The 25264-nt window shown below is 37.6% G+C and overlaps 1 protein-coding gene across 48 annotated transcripts in view; it reads right to left on the minus strand.

Moving 5' to 3' along the window:
* The window catches only part of SOS4 (pfkB-like carbohydrate kinase family protein), a 56866-nt gene extending 32831 nt beyond the window's left edge, over window positions 1-24035 (minus strand). For 6 of the 48 annotated variants that reach the window (XR_016046994.1, XR_016046995.1, XM_020667709.2 and 3 more), the window contains exons 1-9: window positions 23901-24035; window positions 23683-23785; window positions 22880-23028; window positions 22681-22808; window positions 20743-20826; window positions 16606-16676; window positions 13457-13521; window positions 3526-3589; window positions 2017-2082 (exon numbers count right to left, since the gene is read on the minus strand). Coding sequence is in view for 27 of the 48 variants with exons in the window: in XM_020667709.2 (XP_020523368.1) it covers window positions 2017-2082; window positions 3526-3589; window positions 13457-13521; window positions 16606-16676; window positions 20743-20826; window positions 22681-22808; window positions 22880-23028; window positions 23683-23785; window positions 23901-23965 (795 nt within the window). In the remaining 21 variants the exon portion in view is untranslated. Of the gene's footprint in view, window positions 1-2016; window positions 2083-3525; window positions 3590-13456; window positions 13553-15996; window positions 16049-16605; window positions 16677-20742; window positions 20827-22680; window positions 22809-22879; window positions 23029-23682; window positions 23786-23900 lie in introns of all 48 variants that reach the window. The other 42 variants (XR_016046997.1, XR_016046998.1, XM_088855056.1 and 39 more) reach the window with 19 other exon arrangements.
* Between the last annotated feature and the right edge of the window lie 1229 nt (window positions 24036-25264).

Consider the following 25264-nt stretch of genomic DNA (forward strand, 5'->3'; position numbering starts at 1 on the left):
ACCAGACATTCTTCTCATCGATGGTCTATTACACATGTTTTTCGGGAGGCAAACATGGTTGTTCGCTAAGAGGGCATCTCTTGGCCCCGGTTACTATGTGGCGCCCTAGACCACCAGATTTTCTTTCCTCTCTTTTATTACATGATCTGGCGCAATTGCCCTACTATAGGGTTGTACGTTAATTGTTTTTCTCTGCTCTTTTATTAATGAAAAAACGGGTAGGGAGCCATCTCCCCCACTGACTTACCCAAAAAAAAAGGTCAAGTCATAGTGGATGAGGGGAATGGACTTTCAAAATGATGGAGACCACATCGAGGATTTTAATGATTCTGGTGGGATTGGAGGTAGTACTGCCTAGTCAGATACCAAGTGTCTTCAGATACCAAGTGTCAAGAACTAACGTGTGTCAGCCAACCTGATGGGTATTAGCCCACTTGGTGGAATGGATGGATCACCTTTCCTTGACATAGATATTGGATCAGCAGGTGGATCATAGTTACCAAATCTCCCAACATAGGTGGCAATCCGGCTCTGGAATCTTCCTTCAGCGTTTAGGGAAAGGGATCTCGATTTTTAAATTTTGGGACCTCGATCTCCACCATTAGAGATCTAGATTCCTACTATTAGGGATCTCAATCTCAACCTAGACAACAATCAAACTAATGATATTCTTTATTTATAGCCAGCTAGCAACACGGCTATACTTTCAACATAGTTACATTGCTTTTTAGCTATAAATAAATAAATCCCTAATTTAAAGAGTATATATAGTCCTAGACTATACATACTCTTTAAGGTTGGGAGCAAGATACCAAATGGTCGGGACTAAGATCCAGGAATCTAGATTCCTCATTGTATAGATGGCAGTCCCAACCATATGGATCTTCTAACATTTCCCAGTCCCCCGCTCCCGATCTCGATTCCGCTCCCAATCCCAGTCCCGATCCCAACAACTATGAGATGGATCAAGGCAAATAAAGAGAGGACTTCGTTTTTTCCACATGCTCCAAGGTGGAGGCAGTTGCGGACAGATTGCAGGTCCTGTTTAAAAAGGTTTATGCATTGGTTATTGATGGCATTGGAATGTGATGCACATAGATCATTATCTCGCATGTGGATTTAGCAGTGAATAAAAGGAGGTACTGATTTGCCTGGGTGGATGCAACATATTGAATGCTTAGGTGATTAAACGCGCCTTGAATTTGGCTAAACAGCATAAATTATTTTGCACTCTTTCACTTCAACAAGATAAATTCAGGACATCAATTACTCTGGCCAAGCTAACACTGCAAGGCTTCTTGTGAATTTGGTTAACCAACAGCAATTGCTATTAATGATGTTATTGTTTAAGTATGAAAAAGGATTGTAACTTTCTGAGAAGGGTGAAGCACAAGACAATAGGACTTAAGAATTCCTTTTCTAATATTCGACCTTTTTTTTTTTTTGAGAAGTACTATCCAAGAAAAATTTTCCTTATTCCAGAAGAGACATCTTGTTATTCTTTCAATATAAATTATTGCAAAAAATCAAAATCTTGGGCGACAGTGAATGCAAAACTGAGTACACCCTAAGCTAGAAAACACAAAAAAAAAAAAAAGGTAGAATATTAGAAAAAAGCAGATGATAAAGATGGAAATAAATTGGAAATTATGAAAATTAATGTATCCAATATACGTTTGATATATCCAAATTCTACCAAGAAATGTCATCTCATTAGGAGACAAGTCAGAAAATAAAGTACAAACAATAGGCACCATATCTCAAAGGTGGCAAAAAATCATAGTTTTTGTAATTGCTAAAAGGAAGACGAGAACTATCACTATTCAACAAGCTATGACTAGTCAAGCATAATTCATTGTCAATAGTTGCTCAAAGATAAGCTCCTTTTTGTTCAATTATATCCTAGATCTAGAGAAACTTGGAAGGTTATAAGTCCATACATTTCAACCCTATCTAATGGAAAGATAGAAAGGGAGAAAGTAAACAAGATATTGTGAATTATAGATACAGATGTACCTTAGTTTTCTGATGGCTGCCTATAAGGAGCAAGGTGTCATCGACAAGCAAGCTTGTTATCACAACCTGCAATTTTTATGTTATTCCATGAACGTTATGGTAAAACCTGATTCCGAGATAGGAAGTATATTTATAACATACAAAGAATGCAAATAATAGAAACCAAAAAAACTCATCTTACACTCTAAAACAGAAATCTTTACTAGCACGAGAATCCATTATTATAACTGACATCCTAAGAATAAGTAATCAGGTCATAGTTAAGAGGGAATGATTTTAAGGACTTCGTATAATGGAGAATCATAAACAATTACAATAGCAAGGTTTAGAACCCCAGAGAAACTAGAATTGTGTGGACATTGATGCATCCATTTTATCCAACTCCTCACGAATTAAAAATCAAATGAAAGAAACTCCAATACTATTTTCCGAATAGAATAATCAAAATACCCCTTTGGGATGAAATATAAACTGAGAAAAACCATAACTATTTCTGCATGAATGATCAGTGTATTCGACGAACACCACACCAACCAAACATGCATCTGAGCTTCATTCTGACAATTGCGGCATCTTCATGTTTTCAAATACTTGATAGCAAGGACGACAAGTTTACTTTTGAAATTGTCTCATGTCCTCAGGGATCATTGTAATGAACAAAATTTCTGAGTTTAATAAATGGAATATCAGGCTACCTAATTATAAAGAATTGAATATACAAATCTACTACAATAAGGAACTAAAACTCGCAGAAGCATAACAATTTACTAAAGGGCCGCTGATGAAAGAAAAAGAACAATTGACCTAAGGGCCGCTCTAGAGCTGACACCTTCCAAAAACAAATGATTCAGAAGTTCAATGATTCTACCTTTTGGAATATCAGATTTTGAGATTTTATATACATCTGGCATCTGAGTCGTCTCGCTTTATGAAATTCCAAATTTACAGGTCATCTAAAACCCAATATAACAGAAAGGAGAAAAATTAAAAGGATTCTTTTTTTTGAGAATAAAATTCAAAGGATTCTATAAACACAATGCACTCGAAAACCCATTTTAGATTTTTCAAAGGAGTTCAAGCAGTTTTATAAATGAGAAAAGATCCTAAATATCTCAATTGTAACCATCACGTTAGTGCAGTACAGGAAAGAGGCATCATCCAAGGATTCCCAACATATATATTAATTGAAAAGCTAAGGAGAATGGAGGCTTTAATCACTCAACCAATGAGAGATCCACCAATGCACCAACAAACTTCATTGAGAGATCCATCGCCATTAATGGAACCATTAAATAGGTCAAGATGTTATATATTAATGCTTTAATTTGTGTAGTGCAAAGCAACTTCAGTCACAAACAACTAAATGGTCAAAACAACACTACTCAAATCAGCCAAACAGTTGAAATATCTTATCCACAACAACATTAGGCTAACATTTGTTATGTTATGAGTGCATCAAAATCAAACTTCCAAAAATATTTACATCATATTGAATTGAAATTTAGTTACCTTTGAGGGCCCAGTAGCATGAAGTAAGTTACAAGCTTCCAAACCGTCCTGTTCTGAGGTGATCCTACAAATGCATGCATTGTTTGTTAAGCAAACAATGGCCATAGCTAAACCCTGGTAATGTCATCGCGATATCTCACAAATAAAGTTGCATGGAGCACAACAATTTCATTTCAAAATGCCATAAGTCATCATTATGAACAGAAAAAAAATCTACAAATCATGAATTTTATCCAATCTCAATGAGAAAAAAAAAATTCTGTTCAGCAAAATGAACCAGTAGTTTAACCTACGTATAACATCCTAGAAAACCACACAGTTTCCCTTTAACATACAATGACCAAAAGGGAATGCATACAGCAACGTAAAGCATAAATAACAGCAGGACAATATGAATACAAAAGAAAGAGTCAAAACGGCCATTAGGCAGCACAAAAGAGTCACATTTTTCTGGGAAAACATAAATGAAGAGGACATCAAAGATATAAGAAAATAGAAAATGGACATGTGGAGTTACAAGTAACATGAATGAAGTTCACTACAAATCTTAGGAAAGACCACATCAGTGTGCCAGGTTCAAGAGTGGTCAAGAAGATCAAAATACCAGTAAGAGTTTTCAGTGACAAAGAACCACTAAAATGACCACATCCCACATAAGTCATGCGATTCATAACATGAACAATGTGTGCACTGCACACTCTCTAGTGAGTGGTAAGTATGGAGTGGTGACTAGGGTTTGCCAACAAGTGTGAGCTTGACAGTGTCGTCATATTGAGGATGACCTGTCCTAATGAGGACAAATCACTCACTGGAAGCAACCAGAAAAATTTTGGTTCTCACACCTTATAATTTATGCTTCTGGCCAATTATGTGGTTCAAAATTGAGTTTCTAAGCAACAACATAAAGCAATACAAATTGTTCTATCAGATTCCAGATTCTTGATTGAAACAAACACGCACCTATGTTCATGTCATAACACGCATGTCTGCCAACAATCCCAAATTTCGATTCCAATGTATTATTAGCTAAAAACAATAAGCTAATATCACATAATTAACATCAATGTTATCTGAACCGGACTGGAAACCAGTGAACCGATGGTCATTCTAGTCCAATTCGACCGCCTAGACCGGAATGCCCATCGAACCAACCATGAACCAATGGACCGACCAGTCCAATAACTAGACCATCCGGTCCACCAGTTCATGGTCAAACAGGCCAATTCAATGATGTTAAAAATTTTACATTTTCTCCATTATTTGTCAAGGCTAGTATACAATGAAGCCATTTACCTTTGATACAAAGAGGTCACAATTACTTTCAACCATCCGATGTGAAATCTAATAGCTTGGGTGTGTCACAAAATTCGAGAAAATTTCTTTTGAAGTTTGAGCTTGGTCAGTGGAATAAATGCAGGCATCTAATTTCACATCCAATGGTCAAGATTAATTGTGATCACCTTGTACCAAAGATAAATGGTCTCATTGTATAATTTTCCTCTTTTCTTTTCTTTTTTTGGGTTGGTTTTTTTTGTCTTTTTCATTTTTTATTATTTTGGTTTTTTGACTAAAATGGGTAGGATTTGGGGCTTTAAAAACCATTTTTTAGAGAGAAAAAAGAAAACTTTGGCAATTTTTCTCACTGCCCCACTCCATAACTAAAAACACCCCAACCCTAACCGTAGTTACAGGTGATTTCCAAGGAGGATTCCAGCCATAATTCTGCCAGATTTGAAGCCCCAAGTAAGTCTCTTATATCATTTTCTTGTCCTTTTTGTTCAATATTTAAATCATAGAAATTTTTTCATATTTTTTAGCGTTTTTGCTGTATGAGAATCTCTTCTTTTTTTTCCAAATCAATGGAATATATTGTTTCTTTTGTTCTATCTAATAGTTATTTCATCTTTGTTAAATTTATTGTTATATGTTTTTGCTTTTTAGGAAGGCCTATATGCAATTTTTTTAAATAAATACTAGGTTTTTTGGTTTTTAAATTTATTTGATTTAACCCTTTAATTTCAATAAACTATGAAGTATCAAGAACATCTATACTTGAAAGATGCTATTTTTCTATTCCTAATATTTTTCTAAAATTTTATATGACTTCTCTATAGTTTTCTTATTTTTCATATTTTCTATTTTTCATTTTGTATGCATTTTTACAATTTTTCTAATTTTAAAATTATGTGACAAGTCAGACCGGTGAACTGATCCCGTTGGGCCAGTCCAACCAGACCAGTGCCCTCACCAGTTTGGTCACCGGTTCGGTCCTAATAATATCGATTAAAAATTCATTGAGAAGCTGTTAAAAATAAGAAAAACTTCTTTATGCTCCATGATATTGAAAATATAACTCAAAGTTAGCATCAATACCATGTAACTTTTAGTAGGTTATGCTAAACAATTTCTCAATAAATGAGAACAAACTATAGTCCTTATATACAAGTATAAGAGTTGTTACAAGACAAAAAAAAACCTCATGAGTTCATGGCAATATAAAACTTATAGGAACACCAGAGAGGGGTTGAGGCCATAAAAATAATCATCATGGTTATGTGTATACCTCACAAGTAGGAACCTTCTACTAGCGTAACAGTATTGCTCCCAAATCTAAAGGTCATGTGTTGACCCCTACTAAACTCATAATCATCACAAGCATGTCTTGAGACGAACAATTTTGCACTTCAAGTCTGCCACGTCTCGGAGAACTCATTTGATATAGATACCCTGGTACTGGCAGTTTATTTCTTCAGCATGACAACAGCATCCTACAAGGACGACCTTCAGGACCTCTCCCATCTAAACTGCTAATGTTCCTCAGAGTTCAAGGTGAAAAACTTAGGTCAAATCAGGAAATGGTTCTCCCATAGTACAATGCTTTTTGAACATTCTTATGCAGGCCAGCAAGCTTGACTGCAAACCCATGGATAATCCAACCAGTTTCAATGTAAGCTTCCAACAGTCAAGGTATTCCACTTTTACATTCTTTTTCTTATCACAGTAATATTTAGGACCCTTCAGATCCATTCTTTTATCGGAGTTCTATTGCCCAATGATGTTTCTAGCTTGTTTGGCTATGCCTAATGCCATATGCAGGCAGTTAAGCCCATCTTGATTTAATTATAACGAGTTATGCTCATTCTTTATGAGTTCTTAGCATTTCTTTTGCCATGTCAATTGATATGGAAACCTTTCTAATGCATATTACGCCAGCCTTCCAGCACATTTTACCACTGCATGATGTATCATTCTTAACTGTGATTTCAGAGCTTAGAGTAGCAAGAAGTAGCCTACTATTGCCCATTATAACCCTGCAGCTAAGTATCCATCATTAACATCCACAGCTCTTGAAGCCGCAGGGATCATTTGTCTCTTGCAAAACCATGGAATTCACAATAACCTCAAATTTCATATGCTGCCTAAGAACCTTGCATTTGGTTACCACTTCATACGAGATAAACTGCCTCAATGGGTCATGGAGAGATATTGCTACCAGAAATTTAATAAATTCCTAACAAAATTCCTAGGTCTCAAGAGCAATCTGACCATTCACAGGGATTAATCATCCAGATTGTCGAAGAGTATGATAGGAAAAGAGATAAGTCCACATATTACTTATTTCCTCTTCGTTTTACTTATTTCCTCTTTGTTCTTTCTTTTTGATCTCATGTATTATAGTAGTACATCCGAACACTAGTGCTGTTCGTCTTCCATCAAGGATCATATTTCCCTTTTGTAAATGATGCTATGTACTTACAAAACACCACATTAACTAGAAAAAAGTATATAACTAAAAGCAAACTTCATCCTCTCCCTCATCTGAGAAGAGGAGCACACAAATTATACAGACCACTGCAAATAGTGAAGAGGAAAAGGAAGCACGAGCGCCCGAATTCGTATCAGAAAGGTTTTTGGCCTGGTCAGCATCCCTTTATGAGTACTCTGCTGAAGAATCTCTCCTGAGTAGTCTCCCAAACACGATGAAAATATCCCTTGACCGGTGTGGCTAAGCCAATCCATAATCACCAGATATGAGTGACGAGGGCTCCCTTCGGCTAAGAATAGAGGGCAGCATACTAGTTCGCTATCTCAGTATTGGAATAATCCCATGACATGTTCATCCAAACAGGGAATTGTGTTAGTGGAGAAAGACCTTATTTTGACCTCCTACCCGCAGCCATGCACTTAAAAATTCAATATCTAGGAGTAGTAGTGCTAATCGAAGCATCAAAGCAGAAGGAGCTTGACACCATTGAATCAAGTGTCGAAAGACTACGTATAAAACAAGAATCCCCAGAGGGGGCCCCAGGTCGGGCGAAGAGGAGAAAGCCCATCAAGTAAACAGGTGAAAAGACCACGGAGTATCTGGTCAGCTTCATAATGAAGATCTCGTGTACTTAGTCAGTACGAATGAAGAAGACCCGGCAATGATAGCAAAAAGCCACATTCATGAATCTCTAGATCACATGTTCTTAGTCAACAAGCGCGCTAAAGCGAGACGAGCACTGGAGCCTGTGAAGAGTATTAGCGAACGCAGTGCGGAGTTAGGTGCGAAAGGAAGAAGGAGAGAGCCTGCAAGCGGAGTCCCAGGGGAAGCAAGGATGCTAGTTCAGATTGACTACTCCACGCATACATTTCCAACACATGCTCTTTCGAGAATCTTGAAAAAAAAAATTTGCTTATATCAAATTTCCCTCGTAGATTGGGATTAAGCAATTCATAGATTTGGAAAAAGACGAAAGGTTATTTCAATCTGATAGCTGGAATTTTTCATCTGCCATTTCCACGTGCAACTCGCTCTCAAAAAAGGGATTTCCTAATTTCGATTAGCGAGTAGAATGTGGTACATGCTTCTCAGAATAAATGGCAAAGTGGAAATTTTATTTTCAAATTGAAAGCTAGGAAAGGGAACTACTGAATGAGACTTTGGTGCTCCTACTAGTTCGATTCTTCCTTCTTCTGAGCCCTCTGGGGTATTTTACAGGATTGGATGATCCGGGTATGAATCATGTCTCTCTCATGCTTTCAAGCTCATTCCGAAGCTGAGACATTACATTAGCAAGCACGCCCGAAGCAGCTTAAACATCTTGGTTTCGGGAATGATTCTCCAATCGTACATAATAGCCACCAAAACCGATTTTTAAAGCATCTGATCGGGAAGACGGTGAAGAAAGAATAACAACAGGGTTGTCAAGCATTGAGAGGACACATGTTAAATGGTCTACCTACTTCGTTACAATGGTTCCTGATGAGAACTACCTAGATGCTGCATCAAGGTTGGTTGTTAGGGATGGGGTAGAAATGTAGTTTACGTTTCAACTGAATCAGTTCGCCCGCAGGGACGAATGAATAAAGCTTTTCTTCGGACAGAGAAATCCTGTTCCCGAAGACCGCGCTACTTGGCTTGAGCGGTACCTCATAGGGCTACTGCTGGACATTACAGTCGGCCGGTGGATTGATCGGCGGGTTCGCGCTTTGGCGAGCGAACAAATAAAGTGCATTTTGAGCAAAATTCTCGTTCTGGTGGAACTCTCTCAACCTAAAAGAGACTTGGTAGGTGCAAATTGAGTTGTCGTCGTTGAAAGGCAAGATCCCCAAAATCTTCTTTAGGGCTCGAGCCTCTATCGAAGGATCTTGGAACTGACTCAGGCCATAGACTAGAAGTCTGGTGTCCGATAAGGCTTCTGCTCCCACTTTGCCTCGGCCCTCTTCTTCCTTGGTCCAAACGTAAGATCTAAGGATGCATGGGTCCGGGTATCCTTTTCCCAGTTTTGAACTTTATTCTCAATTTCCAAGCCCAAGGTTAAGGAAAGGAAGTACGTCTCGTATATATATATATATATATATATATATATATATATATATATCTCATGGGACCGAAGTTGGCTTCGCCAGAGATCATGTGCCCGACAGAAGAAAAACGTAAGCCTTCTTGTAGAATATATAGAAGCTACCTGAAAAGGACCTCCATTTGGACCCTTTTTGAACCGAGACCACGTGAATGCGGGTTATCCTGTATCCTGACGAGACAAGGCTCCTGCATCGAATATGGGTGGAGGGTGGGGCAATTCAAGTAATGGCAAAAAAGCTAACTACCTTGCCCTCTTACCTTCAGGCTGAAAAAAGCTTACTTATCTCATCTCTCCCACCGCCCTCCGTTTTAAACAAAAATCCTCGGTAGCGGCTTTAGCTGGCTAGCCTTCTATCTATCGACAAATCTGCTCTCGCACGGATACTGGTATGCTTATTCACGACTAGCGAAAAAAGCTCTGTTTACGTTATTTTGATCATCCAGTAGCGCAATCATCAAGCTAAGCTGGATTTAAGAATGTAAGGAGACGAGAAAAAGGGCTGAAAAGCACGCTTCTTCGCCCTAGTAGCTTCATTGGGAACGGAAGGCTATGAGTTAAGCTAACGCCCTCTGTTTAGAAGTAGGCAAACCATGCTAGAAATCAAGAGCTAGGATGGCTACTAAGCCTTCTGTGTGGAAGGAAGCGAAGGTCTCATTCCAATGAAGCACGAAGAGATCGCTTCTTTCTGTTAAGCGTAGACCGAAAGACGAGGTCTTGAGAGGGGTCTTTTTACAGCCTTAGCAAAGCTTAGGGCCTTATTAGAGCCAGGCCATTCTTTGAGGCAAACTTTCCTATGAGAGGATTCTCGATTTGAGGTCGATCTATTACCTCCCGCCAATTAAGGGAACCAAGCAGGCAGGATTTACCCTATTCCTTAAGAAAGAAAAGACACGGTTTTGGAGAACCAGTCAACCTCGTAGCAAGGAAGTCAGATGATTAAGATAGGTAAGTGGAAGAAGATAAAGCACGCAGAAGACTAGACTACAAAGTCGAAGATCGTACTTCTAATACCTTGCCTAAGTTACACCTACAGCCCCTTTGGAAGAGGCACGTGCCATAGGGTTGTCTTTGAGTCGGCCCAATGTCACACCAACCTATCGGATCATTCTTCGAAGTTATGAAACTTCACCCCCCTTAGATCGCTCCACAGGCACGATTAAATCTAAATGTAGTGTGACCAGCTACATCGACGAGGGAAAGGTCGCGATGCCATCTGTATTGTCTTGCTATTGTTCTTTTCTCACAATGGGAGTACTGCTTTAATAGGAGTAGACTTAGTAGGACTAGCCTGGGATAGTCCTTCCTGTCATAGACGACTGGAACAGACCTAGCGCAGACATCATGGTCCCTTCTTCTCGTTGCATTGCGCGACCTTGGCAAGCTATACTTGAAACCTACTCACACGAGTTCTTACCCCATAGAACCAATGTCTCCCCCTTCTTTCTTTCGTGTCAACCAGCTTCATATTTTGTTGGAAAAGACACTACTCCGCCCTTCCTCTTCTCTTCTTATGGTTTTAGACTCCCTTCTTTCATGGAAATAGGCTTCTTCAACCTGATAAAAAGCCTTTTCGTCATCACCCTTCCTTTGCCGATTTTGATTTCTATTGGTACAAGCGATTTGATTCATTTATGGCAGCACATGGGTCGTTATGAATAAGACATTAAGGATCAGACTCTTCGAATCGGACAGAGGGTGATCAAATGAGAAGGACACTACACAGTCTACGATAACAGGCGTTTCAATTAATTCAGAAGCAGGAAGCTCGCTCGATTCGCAGATTGAGTAAATATTTTATATAAAAAGCGAAATAATCCGCCCCCAGGTTGATTCCCCCTCCCGTACAGACTGGGACGACGTTAGCAAGCCACTAGGGATACGGTACTAGTTCGATAAACCCAACGTTGAATAGCTTCTGAATTTCATCCTTGATTTGGAGTTCGAGGTGGCCTTCGTCGTGGTTGTTTGCGCGGCTGGTGATCAGAATTGATGGCAAGTGAGTGTGTTACAACCTGTGGATTGAGGTCAGGCATTTCGCTGTAGGTCCACGCAAAGCAATCTTTGTATTCTCGTAGAAACTTGACAAGATTGTAGGCTTCGAGCTTCGGAAGGCTTGCAGCGATGAATGTTGGTCTCAGTTCCTCCGATGTCCCAAGGTTAACCTCTTGTAGTTCTTCGATGGCTAGCTTGACTCCATCTTCAAAGCAGTCTGGTGCCGATAACAAATCTTCTATGCTGATTGTGGCCTTATTGATCAAAGCTTTATGGTCTCATTCATCCTTTCGCAAGCTCATCAAGTGGGCTTGGAAGCCCCAGTTGGTACTGTCGATTGATGTACCCCATCCGAAGCTCCGCTAATCTATCTGAATAATTGACTCTCAGTGGCCAACCAACGGTTTGCTACGCTTGTTCGTTTTGTACACTCCCCTCGCTTCAGTACTCGCTTTGCTACCATTAGTATACAAGGGGCTCTAGCCTAGAAGAGGTTCCTAGTGCAGAAGTAGAAAATTCAAGTAACAAAGCACAGGCTCAAGATCGTCAAGTACTTCTCGATCAGTCTCACTAGCGCAGCAGATTGCTCTTTCTTTAGTTAGGACCGCCATTGAAGATGGGTTAATCCAAGCCTAATGGTCGACCACATTCAACGATAAAAACTCATGTGAGGAGCTCCTTTTCTTAGAGAAGAAGTGACACTTTGAAGGATGGGCGAGCGCCCTCTTTGGGGTGCAGGTTTCCAAATCCGAAAATGGGTCTCTCTTTCAATCTCATTTATATAAGATTACAGGTCAAAGACAGTCTCTGTAGATTCAATTCCAATTGTTTGTTCAGCAGAGGCACTCGCTTAAGCCGAATTTTCTTAGTCAAATCATCCCCGGCAAGAGCACCCAAAACGATATAGCAGGCATGTGTCGAGCATAAAGATGAGGCCTGAGACCAAGAAAAAAATTCTTAGTTGTTTCAAGATCGATGAAGGTGGATCAACAATCTTCACACATAAAGATAATTGAAGATATTCCAAGTTACCAGCATTCAATCAGCTACCAACATCAAATCTAATGTGTTGCCATGACACCCTAGAAATTCTGCACGTTGTAAAAGATCTGAAACCCAATAGCACACTAGGAAATGAACATTTTGTAACCGTTAGCCTAAAAACCAAGGACAGAATCACTCTCACTAACTTGAGAGAATTGCAGCAATGCAAGCAAATTAGGAAGCATTTTGCAGGTATGTTGTGCAATCAGTAGTGCATTCATACTGCCCCACAGTACATGATTTCAGGTTGGTCCCCAGTGCCCCATCAGCCCCTATTTAGTGATGCAGTTAGCACGGCCAAGATCTAGAGTGCCAAACATATTATATAACCAAAGCTATAACAGTGCAGCAAAATTGAACGTGCCAAGATAGTAGGCAACAAACCATTGTTGTTTCGAAAATCAGTAAACCTCTCCCATGATGGCCAAATAAACATAAAATAGTACTTTTTACTAGTACTTCGCCAACAATCCTTTCGGCAAAAGGGAGTGCATTGAGGCTGCCCAACAGCACATAATTCCAGGGTGATTTCAGGCTGCCCAACAGCACATAATTGCAGGGTGGTTTCAGGCTGCCCCATTGTCCCCCGCCCCAACTGCAACCTCCATTCATTGATACAGTAGCCTTTCGTATAGCCAAGATCTAGAATGGCAAACATATTATACAACAAAGAACAGAAAAGTGCAGATAAAGTACAATCAAATTGAACGTGCCTATTCACCCAAAAAAAATAATTGAACATGCCCAGATATTGACAAGGTAGTAGGGTATTAAACCATTGTTTTTCAGAAATTAGTAAATCTCCCCCATAATGGCAAAAGAAACATAAAACATAGTACCTTTTACCAGTACTTCGCTAACGCTTCTCTAAGAATTGGTTTGAGCATTAATAAGACTGCCTTTCCACAATCTAATGTACACGACAAGCTGATAGTCTAACAAAGCAGGAAAAGCACAATTTGACAACAACATTCTGAACCACCCAAAAGCATAAAATGCATTCCTATGTGGTGCTACACAAGGTATGAGTTCGGCACAGTTACCTTAATCCAGTTAATTGCTCTACTTCAAATTGGTTGGGAGTCAACATTGAGGCAACTGAGACAACCTGTGGAACCGACAGTAAAACACTGAGACACCTGGTTGTCAAATACAATTGTGAAGTACAGGTCAAACAACTTAACCAATGTCCTCCTTTGGCAAAAGAAAATCTATCATGTTTCATACTTCAACTTAACTGAGTAATTATCTTGTAGATTAAGAAAAAATTTTAGAAGACACAAGAAAATTATTGCTAAAATCAATGTCATAACAAAAAAATAATTAATAATCAAAACAAGTGACAAGAGAAACTCTGGCTACAAGGAAACAAAGAACATGGGAATTAATGCCAAGTGGTTACTCTTGCTTCAAGGATCGCATGTGCTATGTTTCTCCACTTTGCACATTACACTAGAGCATTTCAGTGCCTGAAGCATGGATTCAAAATATCCCTAGGAGTACCATGTTCTAAGTAAATGGTTATGAAGGAAAATATCTTAATCATCACCTTTTGGAGTTCATAAAGCAAAGATGCTTCATAGTTGGCAAGCAAATCTAAGGGGAGGAACCACAACGTCATTACAAGCTCACCTACAAGGTGGGTCACATAAAGTTCACACCACAAAGCAAAGTTCCAATCATGAGGGACCAATGAGGAGGAAGCCTTGGGAGTAGAGAAAGAATAATCGGAAGAGGCAAATTAAACCAAAATGGAAAGTATCTATTCCATCTATCATGTAGAAGATTTGGAAGAACAAAGAGGACATTTAAGGAGTGATACGGATCCCTGTAACTGTGGGGATCAACCTGAGGGTGATCAAGAATGAGAATAACTGAGTCACAGACAGAGGAATGTTTATTATGGAAACAGCATAGTAAGTGGTTACATTTGCATAGTGAATGAGCAAAAACTTGATGTTAACAACTGTTAGTCACATAGCACTTTGGAACAGGTGACATGGATAGTGCATAAGGAGGATGGAGATGACCTAAACTGGTGTAATACCAAGGGAAAGCCCCTCCTAAAACATGGTAATAGACTATTCTTGGAGGTTGGAGCATGATGCAGACTTCTCTGTCGTCTAGAAAGACCCATCTTCTAGAAGATTGTGGGCTCCATAGATTAGTAAATTTTTCTCTCCTTGTTTGGCAAGTTAGTTTTCTGATGTTGTTTGAATCCAGAAATATTCTTTCCATGTTTCATAAGGACCTAGTTTCCTAAACCTACAAATGATTTCCTTAGCTGATTTTGAAAGAATTTAGGGGGCCATTTGGCAATTAGAAATTTTGGTGCCAGAAGCCAAAATTTCTTGGATGATGTAACAATTCCTAGTTTGGCTACTATGAATGCTACAGTGAATGGGGAACTGGAAGTCCCCCCCTCCCAAAAAAAAAAAAAAGTAGAACTTTCGTCATTTAGAAAATGTTGGAACCTTCTTCCTCTATTTTTCTAAAACTTTTTACAGATCCAGATCAAGATGAAATTTGGAGGGTGTGTATGCCTCATTGGGACCCATCTTTAAAAAAACATAAAAACATTCAAACTAAATACAATGACCAAAACACCCTAAAATTTTAAGAGGTATTTCAGTCTTTTTATTTTTTACATAATATTTTCTATAGTTTTTACAGATACGTGAGGGCGAGAAGTATAGGCCCCAAAAAAAAACTCTCAATCCAATGTATAGGGAAAAAATTACATTGAATAATTGATGCATGCCAATTTCAAATTAAAAAAATAAAAAAATAAAAAGAATAACTCATAATGCTTTCAATCGTCCAATCAAAATCAGACTGTTGAGATCGACAATGTTTTCGGAGAAAAATAATGTACAGTTTGAGGGGTATTTTGGTCATTTTATTTTTTCAAAATATTTTAGTATTTTCTACATGTGCATGAGTTGAGAAGTATAGACACCTAAACATCACCCTCACATCAATGAATTAATTAAAACAGGTTGATTTCCAGTCTCCAGGTCTACAAAATTCTAGGTGAAATAAACATAGCTTCAAGAATCCCTAGTATTCCTTATAGATTCATCATCATCATCATCCAGCAACGCGCTGTATCACTCAGGTGCAGTGAGTTCTGCTTGATCATGGAACCATAATTTTTAGCATAGGCATCTGGATCCATTTACATGAAATCGAGTTCCCTAATTTCCCGAATCGAGATCCCAAGTATCAAGGAATCGCCCGGAATCGAGATCTCGTGTCTTGGAGGGCAGTCTCGAGCTTCCGGAGCTGAAGCCAACCCCTACTTAGACGATCCTAGTAACTATGGCGCAAACTATTTGTTACCTAGACAGGAACCTTTAATAACATGATAAAATTTTCAATCTACAAAGTTGAAATGAGAGAGAAAAATTTCTTATGCTTGTTACATATCAAATATTCTAATGCACATATTCTAATAAAGAAGTATTGCATTTTCTATATCTCCCCAAACCCCAATATCCTTCTTTCTTACTATGAATCCTTGTTAGATCAGAAATTTCATGTGAAATATTAGAAACATAGATAAGGGGAACAAGAAAAGTACCATAAATTTCTTGGGTATAAGAAATCGGTCCATCTTTTCTTAATTCATTTGTCTGCATCACCAGTATTTAAATTTACTTAGAATGGATCTACCTTTGCTTTTCTTCTAAACAGAACAATTAACAACCTGAGCCCCGCTGATCGTAGATAATTTTTTATATTAGTGCTGGGAATTACTATCTGGGCAGCTATAATAATTAATAGAAGTGCTGGCAAATACTATCCGGACAGCTGTAATAATTTTAAACATCACCAAGAAATCTTTAAGCAGACTTTGTTCTCAGAGCTGGAAAACATTTTCTGCAGCAGTGATCAAAACTATGACATGGGCGCTCTCCTGCTTTTAGGATGCCAGAGAAACTTGTTAAACAATGCAAGTTTGCAACTAGGAAACAATCAAGCTGTAGGCACAAAGACCATTTTATGTATAATGTATTCTTTTATTTCTGGTACCCAGGCTGTACGGCGCACTAATTGGTTTGGACGAAGCAGTTTCTAATTCATTATCATTACATACAACTAAAGAATATTGATAAATTTGAGTTCACAAGTATTTACATTGATTGCAATTATGCCAAAAAAAAAAACAAAGTAGACATGGATTATGCACCTTCTTATATACAGATACCAGCTCCTGGGGTACATACAGCTTCCCTTCATCACCAAGGACAGGATCACATACTACAGAACAAAGCTTTGATAAGTATCAAAAAACAATTACGCGGAGCATTTATGATTGTTAACTATTAGAAAAATTATCGAGGAATATATGCCTCCCAAATATTTTCTAAAGCAAAAAAGAAAAAAGGAAAAAATTAAAAAGCTTTTTGGCCCATCTGGAGGAAAACAGAAGTCTTAAAAGAAGAAGCCAATTGCGTTGTATACCACACACAGGTCAACTAACAAGAGAAAACATGTGCAAGCCAGATGTGTACTATGACACAAAGAACGAGAGAAAATGGTATATAAAGGCTAAACATATTATATATCTAAGATGAGGAGGAATTTAAAAAAAAAAAAGAGCAAATTCTTGGATGTTCTAACCATCAAAATATTAGCTAAAACTAATAGGCAATCATGAATGATGCAGGTCAAAGCATGACATTGAAGCATTAAAAAATAAGCACAATGTTGTCAGTTTTTAATACGCTAAACTGCTGAATCACAGATTCAAAAATGACCCATGCTCAGCCATCACATGTCCAGTCCTTAATCCAATTCAATATTTTCAATTATTGTTTTCCAAATCCTTTCATTACTAGCACATTTCAGATATGGATCAAAACCAAGGGGCTTAAGGACAAGGAGGGGAGAGGACTTCAAGCCCATTGGCAATGACACAAAAATTCAGAAGGGAAGCCCCCCAGTTGCTAGAAAGGGGAGAATCATTTCTCAATACACAGTGACCAAAGTGAAAACACGGTACATACGACACTGCACAAATGAAGTCAATGGGAATTTCAATATCAAATTACAGCTACATGGGGCACAGAAAGGTCTTACGTAATGTGTACTAGTTCCAATGAAGTATCAGAAAGGATGTTCTCCAATTTGAGTCTTAAGGAAAACCCAAAATGGTGGATATGCGAGCAATTTCCATTGCTCATTAGAAGAGTTGGTGAAGAAGCGGTGATTTTTGGTTCCTTCTGAAGAAATATGAAAGAGAAAATAACTCAAATCAACGCAGAGAGAGCAAAAGAGAAAAGGTCAACTGAGAAACTTACTTTGGGAATATATTATAACAATTCCAAGAAGGAAAAAGAAAGGACAATAAAAGTGAGCACCAGGAAAGGCAATATCCAAAGCAACATAGTTTTTGAATATGAGGAGTTTCCAAAGACAATTATGCACCATTAGACAACAAGAATTCAAAGTATGGATGTCTACGTAGAGCTCAAGAAGCACAATTTGGGAGGACAGGTGAACAAGGTCTTGTTAAGAAACATCTCATATGAGCTCAAGGACCTTTCCAGCCAAATGGGTATAGGGGATCAAATCCCTAACACAAATTTCAACCTTCCGATGGCTTGCATATATGAACAAAATCTTCACAGTAGATCCCTTGATATATGCTGATTATCTAAGGAGGCTAAAACATATAAAGGAACATTTGTTTGTCTAGTAGAATATAAGTTGGGAGGTGGATAAGGATAGTTCCACTCCAATATCCAGTATTCATTGGGTAATTCCTAACCCCCTTATATGGTTCCTTGCAGGTAAAGGAAGACTCCTGATGTAACAAAAAGGGTACAACCATGCCAAGGGCAACCTTTTTATCAAATGTGTGGTGACTATGTAAAGAAAGAAGCAATAAAGATTATCAGGACAAAGTATAATATAAGGGAAGGTAATCGACATAATATATAAGTTATACAAAACAAAAACAAGAACAAAATCCTTGTCATAGATCTATTTCTGCTACTTCTAGAAGAAGTGATCCGGGTTGGAAGTATGGGTACAACCCAAAACCAAATGATAAAAGCTGTATAAGGTGTAATTTTTGTGAAAAACATACCAATGGGGATATTAGCCGATTCAAAAAACACCTTGCTAGTGTTAGAGGTAAAGTTGCTTCTTGTATAAAGCTTCCTGAAGCGATTCGGGATGAGATTAGACATCTTCTGAATTAGAAGAACCAGAAAAGGTTGAAAATAAGCCTTGTTCTATTGAAGTATCTTCTCTAGGTTCTAGTCGGAGTGGTGATCCGGGTTGGAAGTATGGTTATAACCCGAATCCAAGTGATAAAAATGTGGAAAGGATATTAAGGAGGCATTTACCGGTTTAAAAAACACCTTGGCGGTATTAAAAGGGATGTTGACCCGTGTAAAAATGTTCCTGAGGCTACCAGGGAGGAAATTATACAATATTTAAGTTTAGAGAAACACAAAGAAAAGGGTAGAGCAGCCAAGACTCCTAAGGCCTCATCTGCACAGACTGCACATCTTAGTAAGAGGAAGGTAGAAGAAGATGAGGAGGAAAAGGCAGATTCAGAAGAAACAGAGGAAGACGAGCATTATATTGAAAAGGAAGATGACTCTAATGATGATGGCCTCGACTCTAATGCATATGATGAGGCTTCCCCTATCGATATTCCTTCTGATGATGATGACGACTGAAGACTCTTGCCTCTTGGTTCTGAGTGTTGAGTGTTAACTGTTGTGTTGAGTCATGAGTGTTGACTGTTGTGTTAAGTCATGAGTGTTGACTTTTGTTAGACTGTATATTTTCTAAATTTTTGCATATTTTTGTTGTATTGAGTGTTGACTTTTATATCCTACACTTGTATGGTTTTACAGTTTACTGTTTTAACAATATAGATTACCAAAATTCTCTTCTCGAAATCTATCTTTTTTTTATTCAACATGGAATATGGTATTTGGTAATTTGGTATTTTTTTTCAACTGGGCGCCCACCTAGGCGCTGGGAGGCCTGGACCCCCCAAGCTGCCTAGCGCTTTTTGATACACTGCTATGATGGATGGCATCTATAATGTACATCTTAACTCAGCCTTGACTAGCATTATAGGGCAAAGGCAACTTTTTGCCAGACTTATTCATGAGTGGGCAGCTGGATGTCTGAGGGAGGGGTAGTTAGAGATACAAAGAACCCCAATGGACATCATCATAACATTTCAGTCATATTTATAGGTACACCCAAACTTCAAATCCCGCTCAAAACCAGATGGTCACAGGCAACCAATCTGCCTTGTATTCCCGCACAAAAGTACCCTAAGAAGTAGACACAATGGACCACCCAAGCTTCCCTAATTCTGGGGCAAGGATTTTGGTCACAATGTTCTAAGAAAAGTGTTCACCAGTGGATTGGTGAAAATATTTAACATAATCATGACCTTCTACATCAGACACCATGATGGTGAACATTCCCTTATCGATAAGGACCCTCTCATGTGGATTTGCAATATCTTCATATCTCACACCTCACAATGCCCTAGATAAAATGGAAAACCTAAAAAACTAGGGTAAACCCATCAACAACTGGGGCCAAATTAAGAAGCCTGAAGATGATATGGCCTCATAAACTTCATCACTCTAAAAACCCAGTCGAGCCATCCAACCAACAGACATCACTCTAAAAATCCAGTTGAGCCATCCAACCAACCGACTTGATTACCTAGTCGAGCCATCCAATCATATCCACTGATCAAACTCCGGACTAGGGAATGTGGATTCAACATAGAGAAAAGGTTGGTCGTCAAACTGAAAAAAGAAGCTTACGATCACCTCAACTCACCTCCCTTACTCCCTATCTCCCTCCCTCCATCCATCCTCAAACAAAGCATCCTTGTTGCATCTCCTATGCACATTAGCAATCATGTGGAAGAAGCTAGTATATTGGTCATCCTCCTTGAGCCACTTTACTGTGGACTTCCAATGTGAAAAAATTTCCTTTTTGGGGATCCCCTGATAATCTAGTTTAAGTTCAAGATTTCTGCCCCTTTCCTCCTTGGTAAGTATCATTCCTCCACTTTGTGATCCAATTCTGCCAAAGTACTAAAAAATGTAGAGCTTCTCTAAGACGGCTATTCTTAGTTATATTTTTCCAAAATGAAAGGTAAAATCAGAAGAGCACAAAACGGTCCCAAGTCATTAACTAAAGAACGCAATTGTTTTTTGGACGCAATATATTACAACAAAGAAGAAATCATTTACAAGCAACAAATTCAAAACAAAAATATATTGCATCTAACAATATGAACTTTCAAGACAATCCAATGACTGATGCTGACCATATATGAGATCTGGATTGATTGAACGCAGCTTGTCAACAACTTGGAATACCATGTTCAAGAATGAAACTGACCCAATATAACCTGCAAACAGAGCAATATTATATAATGTCAGATGTAAGTGACAGAAAGATGACAGTGACAGAAAGGGCACATAATGCACAGCGAATTTATTTTTTGTTTCAGAAAAAGTAGATTATGTAAATAAAATAGATAAAATGCATCTGTAACACAAAACTTGTAGCTGCATAAACAGTGGTCTATGTGAAAGCTGATCGCTGGACAAAGGACTCCAAATGTGATATAGATTCCAGCTGTATATACGGAGTTCCTTAGCATATGCTTTCCAGAAAAAAGTGTCAAATTTAAGATGAATACAAAAGACATTGGGAACATATCGACAAGGAGATATGGGTAGAATGTAATACTGATATGGATAGCATGGAACACAATGTTCATTAAACAAGGTGAACCTCATAAAGCATAAACAGCTCATAAAGCATAAACAAAGATACAGAAAGCAAACTGAGAATATCACTTCCCAAAGGCATGTTGAAATGGGGCCATTTGCAGAAGAATGGTTCAAGAAAAACAGCAAGTCAAAAGAACATGTCAAGAACCAAGAAAGCATAAACTTTATGATTGATACCATAAAATCATTCAACCAGGGAGCACGGCAATTGTTTACAGAAATAGGAAACTCCAAAGCAGACAACGAGATGTAAACAAAATGATATTTAGAACGTATGCTGATTTTTTACATTTAATAAACCACAAAAACTAGATAGAGAAGATTGATGCATCAATGAGAAAAGAAACCAAGCGGAGAATCATAAGTTGCAGTTCTTCTATTACTACGGAAAAAATTGAACAGACTACAGCTCTTATATTACTATAGAAAATAATTGGACCATTATTGATGCTCAAGAAATTGTGAAACCCAATGTGCAATTCTTCAATTATCAAGGAGCAAGGGGAGAATTTACCAATTATTTTCCCATATATTCGACCACTTTGTTTCTTTTTTTGTTTTTTGCATTTTGACCAGCTGACCAAATTTCTTAAAGAGCTTTGACACACAAAGGCCTACATCATCTTGATATCTCCATTTCAGGGAGTGTCTTTCAATTCAAATTACCCCCCTATACCATCTTGGTAGTCAATGTTTTCAAAGGTATGACGTGGCGCCTAGGCATCCAGGACACTACTTAGGCAGCCACCTCAAATCAGAAACAAATTACTACACATGGGTTTCTTTTTAAAAAAAAAAGCTCATTTTAAACAAAAAGGTCAAATTGCATATATATTGCCGATTCTGTACCTACAAGGCTTTGAGAGTAAGCATGTGATTCTTTTGGTGTGAGTGATCAGATCTACAATATCAAAGTGTGACATAGCATAACCACACAAACAACCCTAAGAAGAAATGAAAACTATACACGTGTTTATGCCGTAAAATACGACTTAGGGAGACCTGAGGAGTTTGGAATACCCCTGTAGCCTTTCTTACCCCTTAAAATCAGACATATGACAATATAATCCTTCTCCCAAGGGCATTTCCACCCTGAGGTGAAGCTAGGCCAAGGCAGGCGGGTGCTAAGGCTCAAGGCAGCTAAGACTCGAGGCGCGGTTTAAAGCATTGCTTGGTATACTCAACCAATCTTAGTAAGATTGCCGCAATTAACAACTATTAGAGGTGAATCTGATACGCTAAAGAACCATTCCTCGTAATACTGATAATAATAGCATGTGCTACTAATAAATCCAAAAAAAAAAGTAGCAAACAAAACATGCATGGAATATTTTTCACATACTACTTTAAAAGTTATGAAGTTTATCACACGTCATAAAAAAGTGACTAAAAAACTATAGCAGAGAAAAATAAACGAAATAAACATGCAAGAGTTCCTTGAAGACACATGAAGAGAATTCTCAAACCTGTTAATAAATGCGTATAAAAAAGCAGACCATTTGCTTCAAGACCTTCTATTAAATCCCAAAGTTGCTGACCGTCCAATACTTGGCCTCGAAACGTTGGATACCCTGCACCATCCCATTTTCGCATACTATGTTTCATAGAGAAAAGTTGGAGACCGATACTTTCCAACACTCAGATTAACCAGATATAAATTCGCACCATATATATATCGGGGCTCTGAGTTGTGAGACTGAAGTGATATAAAGCTGCTTGCCTGTGTGGTTAGAGAACTGAACCGAGTTGATTGGATCCACATCAAAGCCGAGAAGTTGCAAAGGAAAGATTGCTGATTTGTTCCCAACATATCCCTGTGTTTTACAAAAAAAAAAAGCATCAGGTTCTGAGTAAAAAGCAATCTCATCCACTTGAAGTCTTCAATGCAGTTAAGTAACCAAACTCCCCATTTCTTCTGAACATCCAAGTTACAAAGAAAAACACCCTTGATTCATCAATCTCCATAGCTGGAAAGGCAGCATGGACCAAGTAATTGAGAAATTGAAAACAACAAAGCATTCAAATTAAATTACTTTAAAAAACAGAAAAGTTCAAGAACTAGTATTGTACGTACCTATAAAAAAAAAAAAGCAATTTATGGAAAAAAAAACCAAAAAATGAATTAATAAATACATAAATAACCAAGAAGACCACTGTTATATCTTGCATTTCGGATTCTTGAATGAAACTGAGAAACAAACGTCCCATCTTTCCAAAAGTCCTACCTCCAAGCCACAAAACCTAATTTCATCAACTTTGATGGCACAAATGGTAAAGCATGCAACAATAGATATCTATCAATCAAAAATATCAGAACATCTCCACTTACAGTACTTAAAAAAACAGTTAAAATTTTTCAAAATATCAAAATTACAGGAGCAGCTTTACCGACTAAAAAAACAGGAAAACTAAACATAAATATCGATAAATAAATACATAAACAATGGAAAATGTCATTGGTACAAGACCTGTACAGTGTGAGACTGTATGCTAAGAACACGACCAGTCCCTGATGGAAGAGCTAGAGAGAGGATCGGTGGCGCCATTGATGACCTTCGAGAGATTGAACTGCTAAAATATAAAAAAAAAAAACGGAATATAATCGGTTAATCCGATCGTTTTCTATCAACGAAAAGCAACATTAACGCTGATAATAATAATAAGAACATAGAAGAAACGAGACTACCTGCAACTAAGAGGAGCGAGGTAACGTCCTGCTTGGGGAAGAATTAGACTCTGCAAATTAAGCATGGAGAGAGAAGAAAACCATTTATTGGGTTTTTACTTACTTATTTTAGTCTTTTACACTACACTGAAAGCCGTCGAATTGGACTCTGCAAAAAGTTTATATAATCTTCTACTGGTCTAAAAAGTCCCTCAAACAAAGTTGTTTTGTTGCTCTCAAAAAACAATTATGTGAACCTCGGTATATACGTATATAGGGTGTCGTTAGCATGCAGATGCATACGTAGCGGTAGAGGTGATGTCCACCTTCAAATTTATCATAGTATATAATTTTGAAGTAAAATGTTCAAAATTTATTTTTATATATAATTATAAAATTTTAAAAATAGTTAAAATCAAGTAGATTTATAAATATATGAAAATCTTGTAAATTGACCATGTACATAATATGTTGTAAAATATATTATTTATGAGACTTGAAATCTTTTTACTTTTCATGGTCATACATCTCGATATCGAGATGATCAATCAAAGGATTTTTCAACATTAAAACTACTTTTTCCAATGGATTTTTTAGATGCATCCGTAATTCTACATATAAAGTTGCAACTTTATATAAACTTTTTCCTTATTTTTTAAGCTTCAAATTCCACTAATTGAATTCTGAGCGTGGCATAAAATTGAAATAAGCGATTGTGTAAATAATCGTGTAAATATGCAATGAAGCGTCTAATATTGTAATGGCCATTCACGTAAATCATCACAAAAATATGCAAGGCACGATTACATTGGATATGTGATCAAGGATCATATAAAAAATATGCAATGGAAGATTACATTGATATGTTATCAGAGATCATATAACTGATGACATGATTTTGCAATGATTTTGGAATAAAAGAGTGCATAGATATGGAGTGAGAAATATATTTATTAGGCAAAAATCAGCCATCATTATTTGACTTTAATATAAGATATGTAAGAAATGAAGACACGACATGTATAATTTCTTGGTAATAAAAATATGTAAACAGGTGAAATTCGAAAGAATATTCAATAGGAATAGTACTTTGATTATATATATTAAGGAATGACTCAAGGCTAAGTAGTCAGGGTATTAAGTCACCACAATCTTGCATCTTTGAGCTCCAATCCTACCATGGTTAACGACCCCCATCCCCACTATACTATCTAAAATAATATCCCTTTTTTTTTTTTTTTGGAGGGCCTTTCATTGTAACCTCATTTGACGATTATTTATATAAAAACATCCCAATTCCTATTTTTTTTCATTTTGATTAATTGAAATTTTTTATTTATTTTTAAATTTTTCATCCTGCATATTCAAATAAGTCATACCCATAA

Source organism: Amborella trichopoda, chromosome 13 (assembly GCF_054954075.1).
Source record: "Amborella trichopoda isolate Santa Cruz 75 chromosome 13, AtrichopodaSantaCruz75HAP2 v2.0, whole genome shotgun sequence".
NCBI classification, from domain to species: Eukaryota; Viridiplantae; Streptophyta; class Magnoliopsida; order Amborellales; family Amborellaceae; genus Amborella; species Amborella trichopoda.